This window comes from Hermetia illucens, chromosome 2 (genome assembly GCF_905115235.1).
Source record: "Hermetia illucens chromosome 2, iHerIll2.2.curated.20191125, whole genome shotgun sequence".
Taxonomy (NCBI): domain Eukaryota; kingdom Metazoa; phylum Arthropoda; class Insecta; order Diptera; family Stratiomyidae; genus Hermetia; species Hermetia illucens.
In genome coordinates, this window is record NC_051850.1 from 61,691,913 (window position 1) to 61,719,781 (window position 27,869).

Genomic DNA, 27,869 nt, shown 5'->3' on the forward strand with positions numbered 1-27,869 from the left:
GACCCTACCATTGAAGGTGTCCATCACAACTTCACTTCAATATGTACCACGTCATATCGATCGCCAATATTTTCATTTCCCTGTTTTTGGTTTGGAAAATATAGAGGACGGTCGGTTGAACGATGCTACGATACATTTTGGAATAGAGCCGTTTATTGATGCGTCGATCGCAAAACAGATAAGTTGTCAAGCGCCATTTCATCCAGAACTGGTCAGTTCTTTGCCTCCTGTTGCCGCACTATTAATATCTTACAATTCGATAGCTCTAACCCGATTATTTTGCTTTTTACACTTTGTTAATTAAATTAAAGAGTCGAAGTCTACTTAAAAAGATTCAATTGTACCATTAAAATATTTTTTACCCCTAGATGGAGCACATTCATATGAAGCTATCTACTGGAGCAAGACGGGTTTTGGTGAGATGCTCATATCTGGATTAGAAAACGAACAACGCGCCGATTTTTTCATACCAGCCACAAGGTGAACCCAACATAACAGGGTTATTCATAAAAATTTTTCACACATAAATAACAAGCCAGTGTCCCGAATAGAAGAAGAAGAAGAAGGGGTATTCCGGAGAAACTAATAGCTATTATCAGAGCGACATATGATGGCGCAAAATGTCACGTGTTACATCGAGGTAAAATCTCGGAGGATTTTGAGGTCCAAAGTGGAGTCCACTAGGGTTGCATTCTGGTCCCGATATTATTTCTTCTTGTTATCGATGACGCTCTTCATGCTGCCTTGTTCAGAGGACGAGAAGGAATTCGATGGACGATGATATCCTTCTTCAACCACCTCGACTACGTTGATGACATCTGTTTGCTCTCTCATCGGGTCATGGAGCTTGGCTAAATGGCTCTGGATTTGGAAAGAGAGGCAAGTAGAGTTGGATTGATGATAAACACCAACAAAACCAAAGTTCTCAGTCTGACGGGTCATCGTACTATCCCTATCTGCATTAATGGGTAGAGCATCGGAGACCTCGATCAATTTATATATCTAGGAAGTGTGGCGTGTGATTTCTGCCGACGGCGGCACCGGACCAGATGTTGCCCGACGCATTAATAGCGTTAGGTCCACTTTCGCTGCCTTGCGTAAAATCTGAAAATGCAGTTATTTTAGCACTAAGATCAAGTTGAGACTGTTCTGTGCTAGTGTTCTTTCTAGATTTCTGTATGGAAATAGCACCAGTGACCACCACTGCCATTGGTAGCTTCCAAGCCTTCATCAACACTTCTCTGCAACATATCACCGGAGTACGCTAGTCTGACACTATTGCAAACAAAGAACTTTATCGGCACACAGGCCTGCCAACGCCCACGCGCAATGTGATCGGAAGGCGGAAGTGGCAGTGGATAGGTTACATATTAAGGAGGGGCGACAATTGCATTGGGAGCTATGCCAAGCAGTGATATCCACTCTCGCAAGATGGCCGACGAGTGGGTTGCCCAAAGGGCACTTGACACAGAACAGTAGAGGAGAAGTGCGAACGCCTCGGGAAGTCGTGGAGGGTGCTTTCAGGTAATGATGAACGATGACAGTGCAACTCGTAGGCCAAGATGGTCCTGCAAAATATTGAAGTCATATATTATAGATTTTCTGCACCCTATAACATGCTATGAACGCGCATGGTGTGCGGATCCTGCACACAAACAAGAACCACTTAAAAGTGATAGAAAAAACACCGAAAACTTCAAAATTTAGCTTCACTGAATTTTTGCGCGAGTGCAGAAAACTAGACCCAGATTCTTCAAACCGACAGCCCAAGAACAGCAATTTTGAAGAGAGGACCAGCTATGTTTGAAGCGAGGTTTCGTTCATTTGAAACAGGATAAGTGGTTAATTGCCTATCTGGAAACTCATGAATGCAAGTGGATCTGTAAAGTCATCATTGAACACCTCGATGATTTCTATTTCTTAATAGACTACGCTTGAAAAACCATAAAAGCGCATCAATCAAATGCGAGGTACACCTTCCGTTCCGAGAAGACCCATCGCAGCTAGGAAACGTTAATCTTCAATATTAAACCAGGTGCTACGAAGCTTATTAAGATCCTCCCGCTGACAATGAGAGGCGGAAGGTTGGGATGGGTACTCCAGTGGAGCTGAAGTACCAAAGTAAAGTACCGTTGGCTACGCCTCACTAAGACCCCGATGGAGCAACCGGGTTACGAGAGATTTAGCAACTAAACAGAGAAATAGCCCCAAACCTTCATTGTAACAGTTACGAACTAATCTTGCAAACAACAGCGAAATCAGCTCTGTCATCAATGCGCTTAAACGGAATAAAGCAGCTGAACTTGGCCGGTTCCCGGCGGAGTTGTTTTTCGTTGCCGCTGCACTTTCAACAGAGTTGATATTTTCATTTATCTAAAAGTCATGAACTGCTACTTCCATTCATCTAAAAGTCCTGGGAATCAGAAATTTCTACCACTCCTGGGAATGGAGGAAAAAGGATGATCATTAAGCTCAAAGAAAGAACATTTTCCTTAAATACAATTTGTATAAATGCCCGAAGTATTGCATTCATGTCTTTGTTGGTAACGTTGTTTCTGTGGATGGTATTTTGTCTGAAATTTGAAAATGATGATACCTTAACACCAGAACAAATGAAGATTGTTCCGCACCAGCATTCTCTCTGTGTTGCCATGAAGGAACACCGTCATTCCATTATTATTCGGCGCAACAACCGATATCAGGTCTAGGCCTGCTTTACTGAGGAGCTCCAGACATCCCAGTTTTATGCGAGATCCACCATTTCGCAAGCAGGGTCTGCTTCGTCTTCTTTTTCTACCATAAATGTTGCCCTTATAGATTTTCCGTGCCGGGTCATCCTCCATACGGATCTCGCGCTACTTGCTCGATCTGGATTAAGATAAATTGTACATCTCGGGATGTTCTTCCCTTAATGTCGATATTGTCAGCACGGGCCAGTAGCTGGGTGGACTTAAAGAGATGGCGTCTCTCACATTTACTTCAGCACTACGGATCGCTTTTTCCATCTCTGAATCCTTCACCACAATTACAATCATAATTGACATCCAACCTTAAAACAATGTTCGCTAAACCACGTAAAAACAAGCATGAAACTAGTGAAAGGGCTGACAGATCAGCAGAAAACTCACTTCAAAATTATCTCAAACGACAACCACAATAGGCATATGAAACTGCACAATTAAATCTTCCTTAAACAGGAGAAAAACTAAGAACTCTTCCTATACAAAATGATGAAAAAATTAAGCAAGTTCTCCCTCTTCAACACCGTTGAAAAATTTTGGCGGTCACCACCCTTTTCAAATTTATGGAGCTTCGAAAGAGGGATATTTGTTTCCATGTCGTTAATAGACTTATTAGTAAGGTATTATTGTCATGATTTGTGAGGGGTTTGGAGAAGGGAGCCATTGCCTTTCCCTTCCACCTCCTCTTGCGCGGGTGACGAGATTAATGACATGGAAATATCCTCTTTTTATGGTGCCGTAATTTCTTAAAAGGGGGCAACGGCTACTGTCTAGAACTCGAGTACCTTCCTTTTCTCCTGCATACCTTTTTTACTCCCTCCTCCTTCGGGGGTGATGTTGGCAAAACTTTACCAAGATAATATGAAAATACCACTACGAACTAATCTTTATTCTGCTTTAACTGAAATCAAGCTGAAAATTAAGTTTTTACTTGTCTTAATTGTTCAAAACCATATTTAAGCAAAATCTTTTCATATATATGTTTGTATGCCTTGCACACAATTTACTTAAACTGCGAAGCTCTATATTAAAAATTACCATTCATGGCAGATATGCGGGCATTTGTAGACATTTCGAAAACCGTCAGCCGCAATGCATGAACATAGAATTTCGATGATTCCATTCATCTTCTGCTGACTCGGGGTGATTGTGCTATCGCGTAAACAATCAGCTGTCAAGGAATGTCATCCAACTACTCACCGATTGTCATGCGCGAGAGTTTGTTGTTTCGATTGATGAAAAGTGAACGTGTAGAACGACTGACAGATGTTAGATGCTAGGCACTCGGTCCTGTTTTATTTAAACCCTAGTGAATCGAAGTAGTGTTCTAGTTAATAAGTTCCGATCAGGATTACATACCGGGGCAGCTAGAAAACAAGTGCACAATTTGCTCCCATTGATTATTGTAAAGTGTAAGAATGAGCGGCGAAGGAACCAGCACGAAGAAGCAGAAGACCGTAAGTGGCTCCCATCTGCTTTGCGATTTCATTTGAGTGTAATATTTGATAATTGCTATCTGTGGAAAGATTCATTAGCGCAGACTATTGAGGTCATGGGAAAACTGACGAAGTTGGCGTGTCAAACGCCGCTTAGAAGGCAAATAAAAGAGATGAAATAAGATCAGTTTGGACTTTGAACTAAGTAGTAGATCCCAAGCCTTTTATGAATGAAAGATAATCTCGTAGATAGTCAGATTAAATACTATTGTCATACCGTTATCGTAGATTCTTAATGTTCTATTGAAATTGCCACGTGACGTGTCCTCCGACGTGAAATGCCGATGGCCTTGTGGGTCAGAAATCTCAATAGTGGCATGGAAAGTGCTTTCTAATTCTGATTGGTTTCGCTACATCTAGCCGCACTTTAATCTCTTCTAGCGATCTTTTCCAGCTTATTAGTCAGGATATTGCGTCATCGCCCATGCAAAAAATCGCAGTTTTTTTTCAGTAAAGTGAGAATTTTTATCACACATATATAGTAGAAGTGAGCAGTACATCTAGATGTTAGTCTATTTCCAATATGCAATGCAGAGCGAGCCTTAACTTAGAGCAGGTTGGAAGAATATGATTTGACCGATGGATGCATGTTTGTTCAGATAAAAATTCGTTATCAGTAAATAAATGTTCTTTCTATGTAATCTTAAAAGTGGGATTTTGACAAAGATGAAATGATAGCTACTCAGCAAAGCAACTTACACTCGAGTTTTTATAATGTCGCAGATTATCATCGCTCTAATCATTAAGATAAGTTTGCTAGCTGAACCCGGAACTGCAGATTTTCTTCAGGTACTGGAAGAAATGGAAGAACTGCTTGTTCACTTCCAATATGGGTGTGAAATTACCATATTTTAAAACATGCGTCGCTCCAAATGATGCCATTTGAAAGCATGCATTGTATTTCCGAGTACGCTGTAAAAACTGTTTGGATTCTTGAGTAGCTCCAGTAATATGAGTTAGAAGTGGCTCGGCCGGTTCAGTTAGGGGTGGTCAATTGACCTTGCAATGGAATAACACATACTAGGCACTTCCTACAGAAACTTCAAAGCGCGACAATATGAACACAATATAACCATTATATCAATGAGGAAATTTCGACGCATTTTGCAATCGTAGTCTTCATTGTAATTGAGGTGGTGCTTTATGAGGATCGATTCTCAATATTGATCGAACCTGTCGTGAACCTTCAGCCTTACCACGTTGTTTGTTTTGCTCTTCGGGAATTGCAGCAGCTCTGAAAGTATACATTTTTGCTCGAAAATTTGTAATTCGTTCAATAATTGTTGAGATGTTTCGGAACCTCTTAAAGTGAAATCCCAAACACGAAGATTATTAAATCATGCATCTCATCTTTCTTATGTTCCAGTAGCTCTTGAAATAGAGGCTCTAATTGGTTCTGTTTGCAGTCGCGAATCCTGTTTTTCAGATATTTCAGCAACTATCCCTGGAGAAGGTGAAAACTTTATGATGGGGGCGTGGGATGCTCTCCTTTTCAAACTCCATGAAAACTCGTGGCAGTGGGAAAATTGCAGCGGTCACCCCCTTAAAAAGTTAAGACACTGCTATTGGGGGATATTGTGATGTTATCATGCTGAAGTTTGATTTGCCAACCCCGCCACCGAAAGAGTGGGAAGTGAAAGGCGAAGGAATAAAAAAGTCCGTCCGTTCTACCCCGCACTAAAAACTCGTAACAGTCATTTCTTCTTAAAAATTTACGATGCCCTAAAAAGGGTTATGTTCGTAACATTAATAAGCTTATTATTAGGATTACTTGATACACTGACGGATCCCTCAGAGCAGAGGGATAGGGTACCGGTGTCATTGGTCCAAGGAAAATGTACTTTAAGCCAATGGACAGGTACTCTAGCATATTCCAGGCGCAAATATACGCCATAGACAAATGTGCCCCCTTTAATCTGCAAAGGAACTACAGGGGGCAGAACATATCTATTCTCACCGATAGCCAAGCAGCAATCAAGGCACTTAGATCCAACCAGGTGAACTCAAACTGGTGCGGGAATGCCTTGAGAGACTGAATACACTCGACTCGTCCAACAAGGTCTGGATACTTTGGGTTCCAGGCCATGCTGGGTTGGAAGGCAACGAGGCAGCGGATGAACTAGCCAAGAAGGGAGCAGGGACGCCTTTACAACAAGGAACTATACTGGGCCTACCAGGGATGGAGCAGTCCAGGATGGAAGCAGCAGTCCCAGGAACCCATACGCACAAAGGATTGCTTAAACCTCACCAAAAAGAACCTCCGAATCATAGTGGGAATTCTCACTGGTCATTGTCGGCTGAACTATCATCCAGGTAAGCTAGGGATATCCTGCAGGTTTTGTGAGGAGTATGACGAAACCTCTATACACGTCTTGGGACAGTGTCTGGCACTTGTGCAAAGTAGGTCGAGGCATCTGGGATACCCAGCTGAAAGATCTGGAAGTAGGGAACATACTAAAGTTCCTGACGGTTAGAGGCCTGCTTGAGATACTCTGATCAAAAGGTACACTATAACCATTAAAAGGGGCACAATAGTTCTTTAAGGACGCGGTGCGACTTTCCCTTAAAAGAATAATAATAATAATATTAGGATAATCATCATTGCGACGTGCAGGTGTAATTGCGGAGAGAGCTACTTTTCGCTCCTCCACCCCTCCTGCATTCACGGATTGAAGGGGGGATCGCCCCTCTTCCTCTGCATATACTCCTCACCTTCTACGGATGAACCTTTACTTCAATTTTCATGGCGATCGGGCGAATGGTGTAGAAGTTAAGCTGTCATTGGGCCATCCAGTGGGGAGCTACAACCAGTGTTGTATTTACACAAGTATTGTTATTTCGGAAATTGGATGCAAACATATTCGTATAAACGAGTGTGAATACGAATTCTGTTAGATTAATATTTCCAAGTGCCAATACGACAAAAAAGTATCTACATATACATTGGAAAGATATTTTCAAGCCTGAAGAATTGTTTTATGAAGAAAGCAAAGGTATCTTTTTCTTCTTCTGTGCTTGTATCAGGTAAATGTCCGTCGGAATCGGACATCAGATAGGTAGATGTCTGTGTCAGACAAAAGTCTGTTTCAGATAAACGCCTGTTTCAGACAAAGTGCTTCTGTATCAGACAAATGCCTGGCCCTGCCTCCGCTGAATGCCTGTTTTTGTATCAAACAAATGTCTGCGTCTGTCTCACAGGCTGTGTCTGAAGCAAACATGGGGTTGGGCAATTGACTCACACATTACGTGCATATAAACAATCGCCACTTACGAAACACGCGTATACATATAAATATTTAACTTTCTAAATTAGGTGCTCTTAAATGACCAGACTATTGTCCACCTCACAGTCCACACATATATTTATGCGCATCTCAATTCGCCATTTCGGCCCGCAAACGACAGGCCTTGTTTACAAATTACAAACAACCGACCAAATATTCCATTTAGGATCATATATGTGCGTGTCGTGAGGTGATGTTTTGCAATTCATAGACATATACATATCTACAATAGTGTTGGCTACAAGCCGAAGTTGAGAATTAAGATGCGCACAAATATTATATATGTGGCAATGTCAGCGCCAAAAACGAAAAAACGAATAACATCGAATCCTACCTAGAGTCGAAAATCACAACCGATATAAGCTATGACGATGAAATCCGCGCACGGTTGTTGGCTGGTCTCATAATAGGGTCAAAGCTCTTACTGTACAAAACTATGATCTTGCCAGTCCTTATGTATTCCTCGGAGACCTGGCTTCTTAGCAAAAAAAAATGCGAATCCTTGGCCGCGAAAGAAGAATCCTCCGAAGAATTTTTGGCCCCCTACATGAGAATGGACGATTCCGTAGCCTACGTAACGACGAAATCTATGAGCGACATCATGACCGTCTGATTGTGGATAAAATCCGGCTCAACAGGTTACGGTGGGCAGGTCATCTAATTGGTGAACCTCGGTGTACAACCGGGGTGTCTGGAGTTCCTCATTAATGTTGGCCTAGAGCGGATATCGGTTGTTGCGCCGTTGATGATGATGATGATGGCAAATATATGTGTGCACTGTAAATGACAATTGTTTATATCCACGTACTGTTTGAGTTAATTGTCAAACACTTGTTTATCTGTTGTCTGATGCCTGAGACAGGCTCAGACATATGTCTGATACAAAAACAGACATCCAGCTGAGGTAGACATTTGTTTGACACAGCACAGATATTTGTCTGTCTGCTGTCTGAAGCAAACCCAGACATTTGTTTAATATAGAAACCGACTTCGTCTGAGACATATTTATCTGAAATACACATTCGTGTTCCTAATGTCTGATACATTTACCTGAAATAATCGCAAAAGAAGTAAAAGTTGTATTTAGTATTTCGCATGGCCGCCTTTCACCCTGATCCACCTCTGCAACTCGTACGGGCTTCGATTGGTATAAATTTTTAGTAAAATCGTCCAGAATTTCATTAAGTCGTATCTTCTCTAAAGTGTTTTCTAGATTTGCTTTGTTCCTTATCGACCTTTGTTGCAGGCGCCTCTTCATGAACGCCCATAAGGTTTCTATGGGGTTCGAATCTGGACTGTTTCCTGGCTATGACACCAACTGTATGCTAATCTCCTCTTTCCAAGATGTTACTTGTGAATAAGAACCGTATTGAGGATAAAACAGATAAAACATTTGACACGGGAAAAATTTCCTTTACTTACAGCTCTATGATACGGAGCCGATTCGTCCTGAAACATTAGTTCATCAAAATGCTCATGCAGTGCTTCTACCGTCTGAAGAACGAAATCTTCGATAACTTTTATTCTTTTCTGCGTTGACAGCACCACTTAGAAACGAAGAAGTACTAATTCCTTTGGATGTTATGCATCTTCACATCATTATTGAGGGAGAATGGCGTGCAGTTCGCACAAGCCACTGGGGGTCAAATTACTCTCATTTTCTTCTTCGCACTGGAGATGGACTGTCAGATCCCAGCAAAATGCATTTCGACTCATCAGAGATCACAACTCGCCTCCAATCGTCCACAGTCCAGTCATGTTGATCCAATGCCCAATTCAGTCTTTTTTTCGAGCATAGCCTTCGTTAAAATCGTTTTTTTCCTGGTTTCGAGCTCTGAATCCTAATTCATTCAACCGTCGCTCTAATGACTGCCTGGCCCGGGGAGTAATCACCTGTTTCCTCTCGCTCCCTTGTTTTCGTCCACGAGGGCCATCTCTGGCATACTTTTTAAAAAAAATTTCTAATACTTGCCTCAGAACAATTGATTTTTCTCCATATTTCGCTATTACTATCACCCCGTTCCCACAAAACCAGAATACGGGCCTTTTTTCAAGACTTAACTTCTTCCTTCCTGTCATTTTTTCATACAAAATTAGAGGTTTCACCCTCTGTCTTTCAAAATCTCCAAACAAACTGATACTGAACTAAATTTCAATATGACAATTCTTTTATAACACCAATATTTAACTTTAAATCCCAAAAAACAGACATCATTAAGCGAGACTAAATGTTGTTTTGACGTAATTAAAAAGGTGGAATCACAAAAGAATTGAGTGCGAACATTGTTTGTCGGGCACAGTACATATTTTCAAATCAGAATATGTTGTAAATATATTGAATAAATTTTAGACTGAAATTCCAAATATTTACCAAGTTACAGCGAATAGAAAAGCAAGCGCCAGGTTATCACCTCATAAAACGAAACCTTTAAACGCGTTTTTCTCGAAACTACATCTTTTCAATTTTAGTCTACATACAGTAGTTCTGGTCCAAACCACGATTATGTATGTATTTTCATTAATAATTTCTTTTTTTCTGGATTTTCAATGAAAAATAGACGCGATTTTTAATGGTTTTTCATTTCAATTCCGTTATTTTAATATTTAGTAAGGTGAAATTATAATCGTATCTTGGACGATAGAGAGAGAGAGTATACAGAATAAGAATATATTTGAATTTTTGGTTCCAGATTATTACAAATAGAGATGTGCTTCCCACCAACCACCTACCTTTTCGGTCTCGGGGTGAAAATGATATGATGATGGCCTCCCTGAAATTGCAAAATTAGTCTAATTCTGTTAGTTTGTACTCTAGGGCCCTCGAAAGAACAAGAGGAAAATATAGGTTCAACCAATATTAGTAATCAATATCCTAAGTCGAAAAGGGTTTCAGAAATATCAGCCCCATTTTTTGAAACTTTGTTTCCCCACTTGCTAGACACATGCTAAACAATTAAAGCTATTATCATGAAATTTATTGCAAGTATGTATTCGATGAAACCTTGTACAACACGGTTTTGTGTTGAGTTTAAGTGAGGTTATACATCCATGCCAAGAGGGGGTGGCATTTTTTCTCCAAAATTAAATTAAAGTGTCCCACTAAGACCTTTGTATCAATCATACAATGAAGGTGGTCCCGTTCTCAGAACCTATCCAAAAAAGGATTATAAATAACTGAAAACGATGCTTTTTTGTTTAAAGATGTGGGAGCCCCCATCTATTTGAAGCGGAATCACACTACTTCTAATAGCTGACGTTTTCGTCACAACGGCTGATACCTCCGACGCTGCCTCAATTCTGCCCCGCTCATTATGATTCATACTCCCCTGCAATGATTGAGGTTTATTTGAATAAAACTCATTTTCTTATTGCAGTGAGCGCCTTCCTAAATTCGGGAAATTTACTACTTCCGCCAATATGCCGGTTATCTTGTCCCTCTTTCACCTCGCCCAATAGGCATTTGAGGTCCCTATTGCACTCCTTGGTAATATGGCCCTTCCCCCCACACCTTTTGCATCGATCGGATCCATCAATGCCGCTGGTGCATACCTTGGCTAAGTACCCAAACGTGAGGCATTTAAAGCACCTCTTTAGTGAAGTCTGTTCTCTTAAACGGCAGCCAACCCATCCAATCCGAACTTTTTCCGCCGCCAACAACTTCTGCGCTGTCTCCGCTGGTACTCGTATTGTGGCCGTTTGAGTACCGCCATAGGCCTTTCGTAAACTCACAACAGACTCCTCGGCAAGTTCTTCCAACTTAAATTGCTCCTTCAGAGCAGTACAAATATCTGCTTTCGATGTTATTTCATCGAGATCCTTACATTGTATGTAGATCTCATATTTTTGGGCGCGCACTGCGGCATTCTCCCCGAGTGAGTCCTTCACCCGAGTGCGAAAGTCATCAGCCTTGCCCACTCTGGATCTTTTCAGGTCGAACATGAGATCCCCTTTCTGGGTTCTACGGATTCGAATCACATTTCCCCTCAGATCTTTTAGGTGGGGATCCGCTTTGACCTTTCTGAGTATCTCCGCGTGGGACAGACTGCCCTTACTGGAGATACCAATTGCATCTGGAAGGGTTCGCACTTTTGCTTTTCCTTTCGCTTTTTTGCTCGTAACCTTAGTCCATCCATCGCTTCCGTTCGTCTTGAGCTTTGCAACGCTGGTCGACTTTTCTACATTCGCTGTACGCTTTCCTCCTTCAGAGCTATTAGTGCTGGTTTTCAGAGTTTGCTGTCCGCCTTTTTCCTCTTAGGCGCCTGCTGGTTATTTAAAGGATTCCCCTCTTTTTTCCGTACTCGCTTATTTCGCCGTGTTTCGAAGGTAGTACGGTTAGGTGTCACTTGGGTCGCTTGTGACACTGTTGGTGCAGCGGGGTTCGGCGTATCCTTAGTATTCTTTTCCTCCATCTGCGATCTATTATAGAGGACTCTAATAGTCCTCACCATATTCTTTATGGCTTGGTGCACGTTGTGCTTGTCCTTGATGAACTTGGACAGCTCAACTATTTTTGCCCCAAGCTGGATAAAGGGTAATTCCTCCGGATCGGGACTCCGCTCCCTATAAGCCCCGACAGGATTACTCCTTTTATACGCTGTTTCACTTTTGGCAGTTATTGATTTTGCTTGTCCTTTATCCTTCATTGTCTTTAGCATTGGGGGAGATCTCAAAGTTGATAAGCTTCTTTTGAATGGATCCTTTTCTTGTTCCTGGAGCACCTCCTGCTGTCGCGCAATCTTGAACATATGCGGTGGGTGTTGTCGTTCAACGATCCGTCTTCAGTTCATCCTTGGTTGTTCTTGCTACTGGTGTTCTCGGTAAGGTCGTACTTCGCTTAAACACTTCCTTCTGCGGATCCAAATCACTTGTAACATTATATGCCAAGGTGGCCAAGTTGTCCACCACCGAGGCACTGCGATCGAGGGATATCGACGATCGGGAGCCCGCTTGCTCACTTCTAAAAGCCGCCGGTACCGGGGTTCCGAGCCCCTGCACCGTAAGTTTACTCTTTCTTTCGTCTTCCATGGTGGTTTAATGTTCTGGGTATCCTTCCCATAGCCATTTTGGTCCACGCACCAGAGATGAGCAAGCACTAGCCCATGCACAGTCAGAAAAGAAAAGTGCATGAACACATATTTACACATCAATTGGTATGTCCCAATCCGCCAGCTGGGGTCCCGCCTGATGGGAAATCTGGCCACTCCTCACAGGTCTGTCTGTCTGTCTGCCACACCCGATTTATTCGGAAACGGCTAGACCGATTGTCATGAAAATTGGTGAGAGTATGTAATCTGGTGTTCCCTTTACATGCAGTAAGTTGCGCCATTTTGTGTTAAGTTTAAGGGGGGCTCCCCATACATGTGAATGGAGGGTGAAACATTTTTTTTTACCGAATGTAGCCATGGGGGGTATCAAATGAAAGGTTTCAATTACTTTCCCAAACTGATTCACATGTTCATGTTCACAATCGGGTGAAACATAGGGGAGTGAGGGCTCAAAATATGTCCCCCAAAAAGTGTAACAGGTCTCGTTCTCAGAACCTTTCCAGCCGAAAAATCTGAAAAAAATCACAGTAGTGCATCTGTACGCAATGTAGACCTCAAAATATATCCGGTTCGGATATCTGCACAAATAAAGTTAATATAAAGTTAATATATTTCCACATTTTAGAAATTTACCCGGCACCCCCCTTATGTTCATCCCAATTTGGCATGCGTGTAACGAAGAACATAGTGCACAATTTGGTTGAAGTTTGAAGAAAATCCAACTATTATTAACAATGGGGGTAAAACTTGACCATTTTTTGTGAATTTCGTGCACTCTACAACCTGCATGACGTCATCATCACATATCAATTCGTCATTACCACAGCGAAATGAGTTCTTATGAATGGGCTCGCAAAGAATTATTTTGTCTTAGTTTTTTAGTCGTTTGTATATGAATATCAATTACTCCAAACAGACATGTGTGTATGTAGGTATATAGTATATGTGTGCTAATGACTTTGCGGGTAGTGCCTAATTCAGATAGATATAAGAAGTAAATCGGAAATATGGGTACTATCAACCTTCATATATGTGTACAGTATTCGTAAATAGGCAGCTGGTTTGTTTAGGGTGAGCATAATATCTATGGCTCTAATATGTACGTATGTCTCGTTGTTTGGGAAAATATGAAGGAATATGTTGGATTTGTAGCTATATACAGATAGAAAAATGTGCATTGAAATTTCTTACATAAGATGAACACAAAACCTTTATACCCGAAGCGCGAGCTTCCGGTATTCCGACTTGTTTTTAAAAGAGACTGCTTTAATTTTATTAGCTATATCATTTAATAGAAAAACGAGATCGAGAGGCTGACTCTCCATTAACTGTGTTCTATTAATTGTGAAACACTAAAATTGATGTGATCAATAACGAAATTATTTCCAATCATATTCTTCAATTAATAAGGCAAACTGTACTGAAAATCGACGAATCATATTAACGATCTTTTCCTCTTATCAACCTATTAAAAGCGTGGCAAACCATAATTGTAAAAAAGCAATTAGGAGTAAATACCGGGAAAAGTAGCTGCTTGCTCTGAGAAAAGTCATATTCCTTCTATCTATTACAAGAAAAGTTTGTTCTGATCACCTCAACATGCGTGAAATGCTATTCATAGTAACAAATCAAAACTCTGCTTCAATAAAAAATGGTGCAATTTTTCAAATTGAATTCCGAATGGACCAATCAATATTTTCGTTGATCTGTATTGCGTGGATTTATTAATTATACAACTTGAACCAAGTCGGGAAATCAAAAGCTGGAAGCGTATGAAAGGGTTTGGTGTATTTCTTATATAAAAACATTTGAGTGGACATTTGTCCCATTAGTACCTAGTACGAAATGTAATGCGTTTATTATGTCTGAATATTCACTTTCGCGTGCTACTGGCATTCAAAGTGTTAGAATCAATTATAGTAGGATCATGCTTTACATTACAGCCTATATTACTGCAGAAATTCGTGATTCTAATAATGAACTTAAGTAGGCTTTTATAGTCAATTACTAAAAATTATATTATTATTAGAGACATAGATCGGTCGGTATGGAAAGTATTTTGGAGCCTAGGCAACCTACTCATTTGTACAGGGTGCGGCAGCATAACTTCGTTTTTTAAAATGCGCGCCACTCAGTTAGTTGATGTCATAGCGGAGCGCTAGTGGTCTCGTTCAAGAGGGGATACTGTAAAGTTTTGTCCCGACACGGTTCAGTCGCCATCATGCGTTGGAATAGTGAGGAGCGTGCCTTTGCCGTTGGGGTTTACTTTTCAACCGGATGTTCGGTTATTGCAACACAGCGTGCATTTCGGAATCGCTTTAATTTAGCCCCGTTGGCTCCCGTCCCAGACCGCAAATCAATTGTTACATGGGTCAATACATTCAGACAAACTGCAAGTGCGACAAAAGGAAGAACTGGAGTCCCTCGGCCCATTAGATCACCTGAGAACATTGTAGCAGTGAGAGCGTCAATGTTGCGATCGCCACGGCGTTCTGCGCGCAAACACGCATCTGCCCTTGGACTATCCGATCGTTCTGTGAGAAGAATTCTTCGTGGTGATCTTCATTTTCTTCCCTATAAGATGGCGATAGTGCAGGAACTTTCAGAACGTGACTTCAATTCTCGGATGAACGCGTGCGAGCTTCTTCTTGATGTCGTTCCCGAGTGTGCTATTGTTTTTTTTTAGCGATGAAGCCCATTTTCATTTATGTGGGTCGGTTAACAAACAAAACATGCGCTACTGGGCTGACACCAACCCTCGAGAATTGCATCAAAAGCCTTTGCATTCACCCAAAGTCACAGTGTGGTGTGCAATTTCCTCAGCTGGAATTATTGGTCCCTGGTTTTTTGAGGAAAATGAAGTTACAGTGACAGTGAATTCGGACCGGTATGTAAACATGCTACAGAATTTTTTTTTTCCCACGGCTAGAAAATTTGGATTTGGGGGACACTTGGTTCCAACAAGACGGTGCAACAGCACACACTTCTAGAGCATCGATGGCTGTTTTGAGGGAACATTTTCCAGAGCGCCTTATCTCAATTAGAGGCGATTTGGAATGGCCGGCACGCTCTCCCGATCTGTCCCCTTGTGATTTTTTTCTATGGGGTTTTTTGAAATCCCGTGTTTATGTGAACCGTCCACGAAGCCTACAAGATTTGAAGACCAACATCCAAGAAGAAATTGCCAACATAACACCTGCTATGCTAACAAGAGTCATGACAAACGCCAGAAATCGGTTTACGCAATATATGGAGAATGGGGGACGTCACCTAACAGATTTGATCTTCAAAACAATGTAAATAAAAACTTTAGACATGTACCTACATTAAAAAAAATAAATAAATATTTTCCGATGCATACAATAGTTTTTATTGAGTTTTGAAAAAAGGAAGTTATGCTACCGCACCCCCATATTAAATATCAGAACTGAGACTGAAAAGTACTAATCGAAACCTTTCATTTGATACCCCACATGACTATATTCGATGAAAAAAATGTACCTCCCCGTTTGCATGTGTTGATAGCTCAATTCGTGATTTATCAAAAATGAAATTCAAATCTCAAAATACATTCAAATTTATTTAAATGGGGGGGGGGGGATGCACAACTCCAGCACCTATGCTTTTAGTAGGCCCATTGAATTATCCTATTCCTTTTTGACAAACACCCATGCCCGTACCTGGGAATCGAGCGCGAAGCACGAGGTCGAGAACGCTACGCTGACGCCGCAACCACGCATTTTATTAAAAATATTGCGAAATTTATCTAAGAAAGATATGCTTCGGAGAAAATATAGTGGAAAATGTTGCTCCATATTAATTTAGAAAACTCGAAAAATATTTAGGAAATGTTTTGTATATTTTACACATTCAAAAAAAAAAAATTAAAATTGTAAACAACCGACATTTTTCAAGACAGACTAATATAAAAAAAATGTGTTTTCATGGAAAAAAACTTGGTTCGATATTCTCATCTTTGTTTATTTTTCATTCTATTCCACATTCTTACATTTCTCATGGTACCGATAATGTAAGTGCTTTCAGCCTGCACTTTCAATATCTTCTCTTACGTTGGGTTATTGATTGAGAGGCTAAATTTTTCGCGATCTTGTCCATAAATATACTTCTGGCTTTTTTGCCAGTAATTAAACTTGAGAGTTCAATGCTCCGTTCTTCCAGGTAAATATATTACAGTTAGATACTGGCCAAAACTAGTTTCTGCCTCGGAACACCATCAGAACTTAGATGAAAAGCATATCTCTGAATAATGCTCTCTAATGACCATGATGAATTGCAGTAGATTTTTTTTCGAAAGTTCCTGAGGTATCTTATTGTAATGTACTTGGACTTTGGCAAATATGAATTCGGACTAAGTTAGCACACATTTTGGGGAGCTAGAGTGGAGATTTCGACACCGAAATAGCACGTTTATTCATAAATCTTTGATACTTTCAAGCGCCAAAGCTTCGTAAAGTATAGGTGGCTCTAAAATAAGATAAAATAAGATACAAATGATGATTATGAATTTACGGGCACAATAAGACTGTTTATGAAAATTTCAAATATAGTAATTTCAGAACATCTGCGTAGTAGTAAGCATTGCACTATCATCTAATTAACATAGATAAACAAATGGTTTGCCAACAGGCATATCTAGAATAAACTGTTATCTCAAATTATCTATTGTAATTAGGTGTATACAATAGAATTCATTCAAATGATTTGGATATTTCAATAACCTTTATTGTCATTTTGTTTTAGAAAGCATTACGTGATTCAGTTTGTAGCGCTTCCGCCTTGTTTAAAATGTTATGTGGATATTGAGAATATAAATAATGAAAAAAGTGAATATATCCTAGAAGTGTAAACTCTTAAATCGTATTTATCGGCTATAATTGGTTGCAGAAAGTTGAGGAAATATGAAAAGTAATGTTTATTTAACCAGCTATCGGTCATCGCTGGGCAACAATACGAACTATTGCTATCATGAAATCAAAACATTTTGCTTACAACATCAAAATTGTAGTGGAAATTCTCAACAGGTGAACTTTTTAAATTGGATATCATACATAGTTAATTTTCTCTATTCTCCCCTCCCCTATCTGCCCTGTAAAAGAAAAATACTAATTTTTGGCTGTAATTTCCACCATGTGTTTTTCCGTTCACCGTACTATTAGCAATGCATGTTCGTCCCCAAGGATAGTGTAACAGTCGGGAACATTACGTAGGATTTTCTCTAAATGTTCAGTTTGTTTCAACGAGACGTTTTTCTAGTTTTTTATTACTGTGAAAATTAGTGTACATACCATAAATTTTTTTTCAATACTCATCACAAGTCAGTTAGGTTGCTGGGGCTTCGTTTGCAGTCAATAGAAGATACTTTGTTCATTTCTTCAAAAACACTCTTTAGATGAACGCAAGTGTGAAGATAATGTTGATTAGTCTTTAAGGGGGTCATCCCGTGTGTCGGTTCCGCGGAATCGAATTTTTTTTTTGTTATCAATTGTATTTAGATATAGTGATTTTTTGATATTCGGAGTCGTTCGGAAATTACAGTGTTAAACACGTAATATGACACAAGCCAGATTTATGTCGCTCGCGTTATAAAGCGCGTATTTATCCGTCCGAAGGAGGTTCGAGTGACTTCGCTAAAAGGACAAGAATTGAAACCAAGGCTGTACATGTGTCTCTTGAAGAAACCTAAGGTTTATGGATTAGATATAGCAGACTAATGATCAGTTAAGATTTTGTGGCTAAAAATCACATTTTTTTTTTAAATGAGTTTTTCTCGAAACTGCATATTGAAAATCTGCTGCCACCCTAGCCCAAAATCTATCCAACGAAATTCTTTGAAATTTTCACGACTTATTCAGAACATATTTCTACGGTCCGCAAACTAGGATAATTGCGATTCATTCAGTAGTTTTTTTTATTCATGGAAAAAGCCGTAAAAAAACACCAAAATTCACAAAAAAAAGTTTAACGCAGTACCAAAAATTTAGTTTTTAATAATCCTAGTTTGAGGACTGTAGTTAAGTCTGTACGTTAAAATGCCGTTTATTTTTTCTCTAAGACGATCGCAGCGCCATTTAGCGTGGCACCAGAAAAACACCTTTTTTTGGAGATGGGTGTATAAATTGTTCTGTATTTCAATAATGAACTATACTACCGTGCTGGAAATATTATTACGCATGCTCAAGATATTAATAAATATATGGTGAAAAATTCGTATTTGTATCTTTATCCAGTTCTTCACAAAAAATTTCTAAAAAAGGCGAAAAAAACGACCTTCACCCGGTATGACCCCCTTAAGGTTTTGTGTAAACACACAAAACCTTATTCGAATCGAGTCGATGTTTGTCTGTCCGTCTGTCGGTCTGTCTGTCACAGCAAATTGTTCCGGAAACGGCTAGACCGATTGTCACGAAAATTGGTAAGAGCATGTGATCTGTTGTTCCCTTTACATGCAGCAAATGGCGACACTTTGTTTTAAGTTTAAGGGAAGGCTACATGTGAAGAAGGGGGGGTGAAATTTTTTTTTCATAAAATGTAGCCATGTGTGGTATCAAATGAAAGGGTTCAATTAGTACTTTTCGAAACTGGTTCAATATTTGATATCAGGTGAAACATAGGGGAGTGAGGGCTCAAAATATGACCATCAAAAACTGTAACAGGTCTCGTTCTCAGAACCTATCCAATCGGAAAATCTGAGAAAAATAGTGCATCTCTACGAAATCTAGGCTTCAAAATACATACGGTTGCTATATCTGCACAAATAAAGTTAATGACAGTATATTTCCACATTTTAGAAATTAACCCGCCAACCCCCTTATGTCCATCCCAGAAGTACCCGGTATGGATTTGTAGCTATATACGAATAGAAAAATGTGCATTGAAGTTTCTTACAAAAGATGAACATAAAACCTTTATACCCGAAGCGCGAGCGTCCGGAATTCCGACTTGTTTCGATATGTTTGCAGAATTTACCCCTCCGAAGCAGAATCTCATTTAACGATTTGGGGTGAGCAAAAAACTAGCACAAAACATCCGGCAATGTGGATTCAGGCGAATGGTTCTTACATCATGACATCGTTCCTGTGAACATGTCTCTCGGTGTTCGCCAGTTTCCTGCCCCAACGAAGACTATTTGCTTTACCTACTGATCCTACTCACCATATTTAGTTCCCTCGGATCTCCTCCTGTTCCCTAAAAAGAAAAAAGGACTTAAAAGAAAAGTGTTTTGCCGATGTCGATGACGTAAAGTGAATTTAAAAGGTGCTTCGAATACTGAGCTGAACGTTTATATAATTTCCTCAGTATCAGCAAAGAGTATTTCGAAGCAGGTTAAAGTCGCGTTTGAAAATAAATAAACTACAGTTCAACTGCCAACCTGTTGTCCGGAAGGGAGTTCGTCGTCCTTTTTTCTATGGTAAATATCATCATCTAAGATGTTCCTTAGGGAGCTCGTGGTCTGCAATACGTCACCCAAGTCCTATTTTCAATATGAAATCCAATCCAAGGATGATATTTGTACTTCGAAATTAAGTACTGATTATTTCCGCTTATACGGAAATGCGGGGAATTTGAGATCTTTTCCAGAGAGTGGAAGAAGAGGTGATCTGATCTTTAAGATTTTGAAAACGGGTAATGGGTCAAACAGAAAGATGAAGTTAGCAGAAAGGAAATGGAAATAGTTAATAACAAGTCGGAATATCGGCAGCTGACCCTTCAGGTATAAAGGTTTTGTGTTCATCTTATGCGAGAAAGTTTCTACGCACATTTTTCCATTCGTACTCGTATATTAATAAAAATCCAAAATATTTCGTCATATGTTTTTTCAAACTACAAGAAATACATACATATTACAAAGGTAGATATTATGCTCACCTTAAACAAACAAACATTGTCTATTACCGAATACTATGCTTATATATGCACGTATATAAATTTATCGCACACAGACTTCGGATTTACTTCGTGCACAAAAGCATACATATGTACATATGAAGTACGCTGGTTTAATGTACAAATATATCTATCTGAATTAGGCACTACCCCAAAGCTTCATTTACATATACATACCATATAAATATATACATGTATATGTCTGGAGTAATTGATATTGATATATAAATGATTAAAAAACTAAAATGAAATGTTTTCCTACGACCTCTCATTCACGTGAGCTCTTTTTGTTGTAGTTTTGACGAATTGATATGTTATGATGACGTCACACACGTTTTAGAATGCACGAAATTCACACAAAATGTAAAAGTTTCACCTTCCATAACTTTGTTAATAATAGTTGGATTTTCTTCACACTTCTCAAAGTTATGTCTTATGTTATTACTAACGCAAGTGCCAAATAATTCTAGCATGGGCTTAAGGGGGGAGGGTTTCCGGCTAAATTTCTAAAATATGCTAATACACTATTATGAACTTTATTTGTGCAGATAGAATGGGATGTATTTTGAGGCCTAGATTTCGGTTAGATACACCACCGTGATTTTTTTGAGATTTTTCTAAGAACGATACCTGTCGCACTTTTTGGGGGCCATATTTTGAACCAAAACTCTTCTACGCTTCACCCTATATGTGGGACTAGTTTCGAGAAGTACTTATTGAGCCATTTCATTGATATCCCACATGGCCCACATGGATTGTGTGGAAAAAAATATGCATCCTCCATTCACATGAGCCCCCCTTAAACTTAACAGAAAATGACGCTACTTACTGTATGTAAAGGGAACAACATGGGACACAACAAGAGACCACATGCTTTCACCAATTTTCCGAATAAATCGGGTGTAACAGACAGACAGACGTCGAGTCGATTCTAATAAGGAATGAACGAAGAGATTGTCATTTCACACAGAGGCTGAGGAATTCATTCCTCAATAGCAATACCTTTTAACACAAAGACCCGCAGAGACTTCTGGAAGGTAATCACGTACAAGATGAACACAAGAAATGACAAGTTCTCTAGATATGCTAATGAAGGAATGGGATAGGAAAATGTGCCTCAATTTCCTATCCCTGCTTCCAAAGGAAAGGTGTGTAACCCAAAGTTTGAAAAACGAAGTGAAATGCACGTGGAGTCCAGCTGGAAACAAAATTGAGTTGTTTTCTCCTATCCGACACGCCAAAATGAAGTTGGAGCCAAACAAATGAATGAAGCTATCCCACAAACTAATAGTCCGACAGTTGTCAAATTTGCACGCGTGTCTTTTAAAAGTTAGGGTTAATTAAAAATCATATAGATTTAATACCAGTAGCACCATATGTATGGTAGCTTACGAACTTTTCATCCCAACTGGTACTATATATTATATGAAAGGTGTAAGACTTGTTAAAGTAACTCCTTGTCCAATCGGTATGTATGATGTAAAATCTTTGGATGTTATCGAAATAACTCCTTCGTTGTAATGCCTCTTTGATTTCGTTGCCTTTGTTGATTGGGACGTTGTTCATTGCGTTTAATGCTTTCTCCCGTGCCGAATTTAATGTGGATACTAGTTCTCGTAAAAATATGGATAATTTCTCTCCATTGCAGGGGGTCAAAATATCCGTGTGAAAACTTTTTCGTCCATCATGGCTGCAATCAGAGTTACATTTCCCACATGAATTATAAGTTGATCGGGCGTGCTTTCGACGTAAGTCATTTTTGGCCGTATCAGTTGACATCATGTCGAAATACCGATAGCATATTCTTTGAATGCTTTGCGGGGCGTCTATTCGATCTACTTTGAAACTCACATAAGTACATTTTTCATAGTAGGAAAACCAATAATTCTTTTGAATTCTTAGACAATGAATTTATAAAATCGAAGATTCGATGTAAATTTGATCCGGAAATAAGAAAAAAATTAGAAATCTGGATCTGGAATATCGTTAATTTTAGGTGGAAGTGCTTTACATCACCAATCAGCGGCCGACATTCATTGCCAAGGGATGACATTACTAACAAATAGTTTCTAAAAGCAAAAAAATAACATACCCAAAGCCGGCTCAAAGTTAGACTAAAACCAGCAAAGAGAACAAGGAATCAGATAAGGTATAGATAACTAGATTTTTCAACGTTTCAGCAATAATCTTAAAAGCTCTGCTTGCTGTATTGACAAGCCCGTCTAAATTATTGAAGCCACTTCTTGCTAGTCAATATGATTTATTTGATAAGAAACTTCCCACATCAAGCTCACCTCTGAAGAAATATAATTCATAATTTGGAACTGTTAATCATTGTGAAAAATCAGTTTTCTTCCCCGTAGATGCCTGTAAAACACGAAAGTACGCAGAAATTTATCACTGTCTTCTATCGAATTCATGGGAATACAAAATGATCAATATTAATTCCTAGTTTATATAACCTTTTCTAATTGCTCCTCCTACACTTTTTTTATTTTCCGTTGTTTCCAGCGGATTTATCTTGCTCTCCTCGTAAATATTGCAGTCCCCAGTCGCGATAATGTACTTTTTACATGTGTATATATGTCCGAGAAAAGTATTTTTAAGATTCCTTTTGCAATTTTAATCTACACCATACCGATAATGCAATATTACATTTGCAAAATGTATTATATCATAAACGTCGACTCTGAAATGAAACAAAGAGGTAGTAGTCACAGTCCTTTGATAATTTTATATGGACTCAGACTTTTCATAGATAATGTCATCATCAGAGAGACCGGAAGTTGGGTGTTTAAAATGTTATCTTTATTAACATTTTAAACACCCAGCGTTATCAAAGTTCGCATGCTTTTGCTAACTTAGCATAGGCAACATAACATAGATAAAAAGCTATCAAGGATCGGCAAACTGGGCACTCCAAGTATCGACCATGTTGTGTGTATTTTGCTTAGAGTAGAATGTATGTAGTTTTTCATATTGAAGGTGTTTTCATATCATCCAATTATCCCATGATTGTTTTAGTCGAAAAAGCTTTGCAGTTTATAATTTCGATATTTCAAGCTTTACTTCCCATAGGATCGCAATTATTCCAACCCTTAAAAATGTTGAAAAAATTAGCAGTTTTGCAGAGGGTGTGCTTCTCTTCCAAATCTGTTAGCTTGAAGAAAACAACACATTTTCGTTATTATTAACTAATGTAGTTTTTTCGAATGAGCTCAAGCAGCTTCACTTTTTCAGCTGCATAAATAGCATTAACAAATAATTCATGGCAAAAAATATCTGACGATATTGGGTTGCCTGGTAATAAAGTGCTAGATGCCGTGCAAGCAAGAAAGGAGGGACATTAGCCGAGATGACAATGTTGATGAAAATGGGTAAACGGACGCTCTAACAATGAAGTACGTACGATTATGCGAAAAAGTACGACTGCATCTCTTTGAAATACTAAGTTTGAAATATAGAATTAAATCAGTGATTTCCCCAACATCGAAGAATGATGTGAAAGAAATAAGTAATAATATATGCCATATTTTTGAAAGAATTTCGAAATTTTACAATAACACATTACTTCATTAAATCATAGATCCGCAATTAATTTGCCCTATTGTTTTATTGTAACTTTATCTTTGCATCTTCGAGCTGTTGAATTGAAGCAAATTAAAGATGGTTCGACGTGGAAGAATGTTCCGCATATTCATCTAAATTTTAATAGCGCATTGACCAATCCACAAGAGTAATTCAATTTCGCAAACCAACTTGAACTTTATTGAAAAATTTAAGTGGTTACCATAATTATTTTCATAGTAAAACTCCTTATTTAGGTAATTCTTCAAAAAGGCCAAAAAACAAGCATTCAGGACTTGCTTGGATTCTTTCATAGTTGCTCGAGTTGTTATGTGTTCTGTGGAAAGCAAGGCGGATTGTCCAGTAAGTGCTGAAAGCCGATCAAATTATGAGGGTACTTCCTTCGAAATAGGCTATTTATTCCTTCATATACATATCTCCAAACTTTTAGATATACCATATTGAAGAAATAAATATGATGTTCATCCTAAACAAGCAAACATTGCCTTATACCGCATACTAATACGTACGAATGGTGAGTACGCGATGGGGGTGTTCATGGACATTGAAGGGCTTTTGACTGTGCGTCTTTTCAAAAACTTTGTGATGCCGCTAGAGCGCATGGTGTTGATGATGCTTTTATTAAGTGGATTCATGCTATGTTATGCTAACGCAGAGATTTCTGTGCGCTGAGGTGGGTGTCGATCGCTACCTGACTGCAGAAGCAACGAAGGGCTGCCCCCAAGAAGGTGTGCTTTCGCCACTTCTGTGGAGTATGTTGATCGACGCACTACAATGCGAACTGCAAAATTTGCCAATACACGCTCAAGTTTATGTTGATGATGTAGCTGTGCTTGCTGTTAATCTGAATCTTGGAATGGTGTGTAGGAATATACAACGTGCCGTTGATTTGATGGACAGCTGGTGCCTCAGACATGGTCTGTCAGTTAATCCAAATAAAACCACAATAGTTCTACTCACAAAAAGGAGAAAACTGGATGGACTTTGCCTTCTGCAGATGAGGGGTACTACCCTTCAACTCTCCGAAGAAGTGAAATATCTGGGAGTCAATCTAGATAAAAAACTTCTTTGGAACAAACATGTAGAAGTAAAGATGAAACGACCTCTCACAGCTTATGAGCTGTGCAGACAGACCTTTGCCTCGACATGGGGACTCAGGCCTCATGCGGTAATGTGGATATACGTTGTCTTCATTAGGCCGATGTTCGTATATGCATCCGTAGTGTGATGGGTTAAGGTGAGACAAAAAGGTTTTCACCGTAAACTAGCCGCATTGCAAAGAACTGTATGTCTGGGTATCACTGGTGCCATAAGCACGACATCCGGCGCAGCTCTGAATGCACTACTCAATTTGCAGCTCCTGTATATTTTTATTCAAAGCACTGCTATCAGAGCAGCTCATAAACTAATTCGATTAGATCTATGGGGAAACAACGGATGTGGAGGCACAAAGCTTTGGAAGAGCTACTGGGAGGACTGAAGTCAGTTCTTACAATGCCTTCCGATTCTCGTGTCCCCATACATCTGTTTGGTAGAAGATATGAAGTTACCCTGAAGCGTAGAGAGGACTGGGAAGACCCAGAGGAATGCGTGACGGGATATACGGAAGCCTTCTACACCGATGGCCCAAAAACAGAAGAGAGTTCTGGAGCCGGAGTCTACCTCTTGAATAAAACCGAGAAGTGGGCCTTTCCTTTGGGACAATATGCAACGGTTTTTCAAGCCGAAGTTTATGCGATCCTAAGGGTGGCAAACTGAGTGATTGACGAGCGGTTGAAGGGCAGGCGCATCGCAATCTGCAGTGACAGCCAAACTGCGTTGAGGGCATTGAGTCCTTTGATCACCTCGAACATAATTCAGGCATGCAGAAACCGTTTGAACTCTATCTCTAGATTCAATGCGGTGGAACTACTCTGGGTACCTGGCATAGAGGGAAATGAAATCTCTGATACTTTAGCGAAAGAGGGGTCAATCTCCCCCATGCCGGGACCGGAGCCAGCATTTGGAGTATCAGTAGCATTGGCTAAGTCTGTTTTCAAAAACTGGGAACAAGCTTCCCATAATGACAGGTGGCAGAGCCTAAATGCTGTTCGACACACCAAACTTTTCCTGCCAGAACCGAACATGTGTACCGCAAAGTTTATTCTGTCGAAAAGCAGGAGGTGTATTGTGGGCATTTTGACAGCCCATAATTCACTAGCTATGCATATGTTCAGAATAGGAATTACTCAAGATGATACGTGTCCCTCCTGTAATGAGGAAGCGGAATCCACGGAGCATTTCCTATGTGAATGTCCCGCCTATGGATGCATCAGGCATCAGATCTTTGGTGCCGTTGTTCTCCAATTGCGACGGGTAGCATCACATCCACTAACGGAAATCCTGCGATACGTTAATGAATCCGGAATATTCCGTTGGACGGGCGTGGCGAGTACAATGGGCCAACACGGCCTGAGTGCTCAGAAGCTGTAGCTTCTCCCCCACCATCCACACACACACACACAATGCGAACATATGTATATACACATATATCCATCTAAATTGATCGCCGGCATCTGAATATTCCCCCATTACTCTAAGCAGTACTTAGATTGAATACTGCTGGTTCTAATGCATATGCATATGGTATATCCACCTGGATGGGACACTACCCATAAATTTTATTAACATATACATACATATGCATTTGCAATAACTAAAAAAAACCAAAAAAGGAAAACTGAAATGCGTCCGCGTTGATGTGAGTCCATACACGCGTCATACATGCCACGCCATACAATAAATTCACGTTGAATAAAAAATATTGCCTGTCTATAACCTTGTTAAAAAATAGTTGTATTGCCTCCCTCTCCTATGTTTCATCCAATATCAGAAGAAAGAGTACCATTTTATTTGATACTCCATAAGACCAGCCCCCTTAATCCCAACGCGAAATGATGACACTCGTTGTCATAGACCATATATTCTCACCAAGCTAGGGTCAGCCGTTTCCGAGTAAAACGGGAGTGGCAGACCGACAGACAGACAAACATTAAACCGATTTTAATAAGATTTTGTTTCACACAAAACAATATTAATATAAAGATCAATAGAAAGTTCATTTATATAAAATTATTTGGGTGCATGATGGTTATAATTCTTGCATCGCTCCTAACGCATGTGCATTAAATACGTCAGATTGTTAATTTGTGTGGTAATTTTATCTCTTATGGTGCAGTGGTTTTCCGCAAAACAGGAAATATTATAGCATTGTTAATAATAATAATAGGTTTTCTGCCAAACTTTTCGGTATAGTTTTCCATATTATGACCTATATTATTGCAACATTTCATAGTTGAAGGGGAGGGTGACCAGCAAGGTGACAAGATATAGTAATATACTATTATTAATTTTATTTGAGCAGTTATCGGAATGGGGAGTATTTTAAAGCCTAGCTATCATACACAGGCACCATCTAATTTTTTAGGTATTTAATTTTTTTTATTTTCGAAATTCAATCCGTAATATCTGAAGAATATTGTGTTAAATTTTCAAGTCAATTGGAGCAAAATTGACGAAGTTATGAGTATTTTTATACCTGCCAGATTTTTGTACCTATACCCGAACCAACCCCAACGCCCCGACCCGAGCGCGCTATTCTTACCCGGCAGATGTTTCACTCTCTATTAATGTAGTACCTTACCTCCCAGTTCCATCTATCGAAATTTCAAGGCAAGGACAAACGGGTTTATACCTGATCTGTATACTTTGTCAGTGTGGTGTACAGTTAGCAGAAAATATCCTATCGAGTAGACGTATCCACGTGTTCTT

At 39.6% G+C, this 27,869-nt stretch overlaps 1 protein-coding gene and 1 long non-coding RNA gene across 2 annotated transcripts in view; both read left to right on the forward strand.

Annotated features, from left to right (window-relative positions):
• The first annotated feature begins 3,931 nt into the window (after positions 1-3,931).
• Positions 3,932-27,869, forward strand: part of LOC119648976 (bifunctional 3'-phosphoadenosine 5'-phosphosulfate synthase) — a 59,492-nt gene continuing 35,554 nt past the window's right edge. Inside the window, exon 1 of the mRNA XM_038050899.1 lies at positions 3,932-4,198. Within this exon, the coding sequence (XP_037906827.1) occupies positions 4,160-4,198 (39 nt within the window). The 5' untranslated portion in view covers positions 3,932-4,159. The remainder of the gene's footprint in view (positions 4,199-27,869) is intronic.
• Positions 22,120-23,742, forward strand: LOC119648977. The gene is made up of 3 exons (XR_005249074.1): positions 22,120-22,219; positions 22,468-22,620; positions 23,712-23,742. It is a non-coding gene; the product is annotated as an uncharacterized LOC119648977 (long non-coding RNA).